The sequence below is a fragment of the Rhagoletis pomonella genome, unplaced genomic scaffold, assembly GCF_013731165.1.
Source record: "Rhagoletis pomonella isolate Grant_MI unplaced genomic scaffold, Rhpom_1.0 Rhpom_scaffold_00157, whole genome shotgun sequence".
NCBI classification, from domain to species: domain Eukaryota; kingdom Metazoa; phylum Arthropoda; class Insecta; order Diptera; family Tephritidae; genus Rhagoletis; species Rhagoletis pomonella.
Window position 1 is genome coordinate 132,139 of NW_023458711.1, and position 3,981 is coordinate 136,119.

The window sequence follows — 3,981 nt, forward strand, 5'->3', positions numbered from 1 at the left end:
ACCAATTTAAATATAGTATTGTTCATTGCCTGGTACCAACGGGTTTTGCAAATTCAAAAGGAGGCCAAAAAAGTCACAATCCTACTGTTTAGTTTCTCGCCAGTGCATTTCCACTATTTCAAAGAATTTTGTTCCATTTTTGAATTTATAAAATGAAGTATTCATGGATTCTGTCGCATAAATGTAGTAATTAATGCCACGCAAAGCCACAAAGTCTTATCTGGCATCAGATTTACATCATCTTTAGATTTTAATGTTTTAAAAACAAAAGAGAATTTTTTTTCAATGAATTTCCCTGATAGTAAAGCATTTTGTTTTATTCTGAATGAAATTGTTGTTGAACAAAAATTTGTTCGCTCCATTTTCGCGTTTTTTTTTTAATAAAACAGAAAGCAATTACCTTTTCCTCCGTACTTTTCTCTTTGTGACCACCTCAGAGCCAGCTGACATGTTAGTTTTTTGTTTTGTTTTTTAGACTAGAGACAGCTTACTGAATACCAAATAGTCTCAAAATCCATGTTCACCACCAAAAGTCACTATTAGGAACAATTTCAGTTAGCCTACTTAAGTAGAGATTGTTGATCAACTTCCACTATTCATTTTAATCTGCACTTAAATGGTCAATATTGGCTATTAAAATATGAGATATGCAACTCTGTGTTTGTACCAAACAACCAAGATTGATAGGTAGGTTGTTTAATCAATTCCACCAAAACACAATCAGCTGTTCAGCACAAAATGAAAGCAAACAAGCAAATGCAACAACAATTTCAAGGAACAAGCAGCAGTGCTGCCAACTGTTTGGTGTTTTTAAATGATGAAGCTTTCTAAATCGTACGTTTCAATTAAAGAAAGGTCTTTGCTACAATTTGACTTAGGCTATCTGCACACTTGTCGTCCAATCACAGTTGCGTTATCGTCTCGCCTTGAAATTTTGAGCCGAGCACATGCATTTCAAAGGAGATCTGCACACTTGTCGTTATCGGCTAGTTATCGGCAAATCGTAGAAGATGCACAAACGGATAAGTACGGCACTGTCGTTTGTTTACATTTTATGGGGAAAATTAGTGAAAAGTTAATATTTGCATTAAAATGGCATAAAAATTAGTATTTTTTGCATAAAATCTGTGGAAATTATTAAAAAGTGGATAATTGCATTAAATTTCAATAAGTGTGAGGGATTTAACTATAAAATATGACGAAATTGTAAAAAGTCTCTGTGTGCATGCACAAAACACATTTCAGGAAAAGAAAAGAAGAGATATTACTGAAAAATGATATCTTGAATTGTTGCAGCACAGTCTATATTTTAAAAATTGCAGGTTTTTGTAAATATTTCGTGAAAATATCAACCAGAAAAACAGAGAATACCTGCTCCAAGTGAATTTTTAGACGCAAAATGAATTGAAATATCACGACCGAGTGTGCGAAAGTGTAGTCGTCATGTAATCGTTGCATCATGATTGTGACGATGAAGCAACTATGATTGGACGACCAATGTGCAGAAAGCCTTAAACAGCATGGCTTAGGGCCGTTTGCACCATGTCTAGTTAATTCTAAAGGCTCTGTTATGCATACTTGGCATGGCTTGAGAGTTATCACATAAGAAATCTGTTAAATGAGATCCGCGTGTAAGCGGTTATCCAACGCACAGCAGTACATACGTAGAAGTCTGTTGGTTTTTGATTTCTACGTAAAAATGGTATAGCAGTGCATGCACTGCCAAGTATGCATAACAGAGCCTTAACTCCCAGTTAAACATCTTTATCGACGTTATCGACACCCATCATATAACATGTGATCGATAAAGCAGTTAACGTGCTTAACTGAAGGATGTACCTCCAGTTAGCGTTAACTAGACATGGTGCAAACGGCCCTTACTGGTGTCAAGTAAATCTTATGCATTATGGAACGAATTTCCGTCATCCCTTGTCAAATTTGGTTTGGAGACAAACCGGTTTCGGCGTTGTGCCATCTTCAGTGTCATTTTTCGTTCTGCATAATTTTTGTTGGTTGCTCGTATTTATACTCCTTGTTAACTACCTCTTTCTTTTGTTAGGTACGTCTTTTTAGTTTTGCAGTGTTTGCGGTACTCAATAGGTAGATGAATTGTTTTGGCTCGTTTTTGACGGCAGGTAGAAGTCCGTGATTTTTACCCCCTTTGTTTTTGCAGTCGGTGTATTCCCTTCCATATCTGTCCTTAATATTTTCTTGTTGTCATTCTTCTTCTTGTACAGTAGTTTTAGAGGTTCAAACAGTACGTCCGATGCAGTATTTATTTGCTCATTTATTATTTGGCCTTTGAAGGTCTTCTGTTTATATATTTCCATATTTTCTAATATATTCAATCTTTGTCCTTTATGTTGTACACGGAGAAGTTCTGTTGTTTGTCCAATCTTCATTGGTGTGCATTTATTTTTGATCATGTGATTCGCGAAGTTCGATTCTATTGCAGCCTCTGGTTTTCGTTTTTTCTTATTATAATCCCTTATGTGTTCTCGATACCTTGTTCTTATATTTCGCCCTGTTTGTCCTATGTAACTGTGTCGGCACTCACAGGTTAACTTGTAAACACCCTGTTTATCTAGCGGGTCTTCCTCGCTTATTTTCTCTTTCAATATATTTCCCACTGTGTTCCTTGTTTTAAATGATGTCTGAATGTCGTACTTAAAAATAAAAGCCAATAATAAAAAACTCATGAAGAAGAAGTATGAAAGGTTGAACAAGAAACTCGTTAACTTGAGGGCGAAGCAAAGCAACCACAAAATCATGAAAGATGCAGAACAGAAATTCCACTCCCGATTTGTAAACTTGACGGAGGTTTACATCAATGAGCAAGAAGCAGAACTATTAAGAAAAGGCCTCAAACACAACATTGAAAGTTACAACCAAAAGAGGGAACTTGAACAAACTATCGTGGATACTGAAGTTATTATATCACGGCTTCCAACTGAAGAACAGGAGCACGCCAGACACATATGTCGGCACATAATTGAAAAAGACATAAATGCCAAGAAAACTAGGAAGCAGAAGAACGAAAACCAAACCATAAAAGGGCCCAAAGAAAAGCTAAGGGCAAACAATGTTATAACCACAAAAGCAGACAAAGGCAATACCACCGTATTAATTGATAAAAAAGATTACATAGAGAAAACTGAAAGTCTAATAACTGAAATAGGGTGCAATAAATTGGGAAAAGATCCCACTGAAGAATACCAAGCAGCAATAAAGAATACCATAAAGAAAAGCACAACCATAATAAAGGATAATCTACCATATAGACTAACACTTATGAACCCGAGTGTCCCTCCGTTGATTGCCTTGCCAAAGACACACAAACCAGGCACCCCGATGAGACCTATCATTAATTACAAGTCTGCTCCCGGATACAGACTCTCCAAGCACCTAAAGACGCTGCTGAAGGATAGTCTGGATCTACGCAATAAATATACTGTTACAAATACAACGGAACTAATCGAGAAGATGAAATCGTTGAAGATCAACGAAAACACTAAATTCGTATCATTCGACATCAAGGACCTTTACCCATCGATACCAACAATAGAAACCATAAAGACCGTACAAGAAATACTGATGGGAAAAATGAAAAGAGAAGCTGTCACGGAAATAATAAACGCGTTGAAGGTCACATTAAAACAAAACTACTTCCGGTTCAACAATAAGATATATAAACAGATTAACGGGTTAGGAATGGGCAATCCGACGTCAGCAATACTCATGGAAGTATTCATGCAAACACTGGAGGAGAAATACATGAAAAACCTATCGACCAACCTAGGAGTAAAATTCTACGCGAGATATGTCGATGATGTAATATGTCTAATAGAGGGAAACAAAGAGAAACAGATACTAGACTATCTCAACAAACAACACCAGAATATAAAATTCACCATGGAAACGGAAGAGGAAAGAAAGATTAACTATCTGGATTTAACAATTAAAATAAACGATACCACGAAC

General features: G+C 36.2%; 1 protein-coding gene across 1 annotated transcript in view; it reads left to right on the forward strand.

Annotated features, from left to right (window-relative positions):
- The first annotated feature begins 2,769 nt into the window (after positions 1 to 2,769).
- Positions 2,770 to 3,981, forward strand: part of LOC118750173 — a 20,965-nt gene continuing 19,753 nt past the window's right edge. Inside the window, exon 1 of the mRNA XM_036484901.1 lies at positions 2,770 to 3,831. Within this exon, the coding sequence (XP_036340794.1) occupies positions 2,770 to 3,831 (1,062 nt within the window). The remainder of the gene's footprint in view (positions 3,832 to 3,981) is intronic.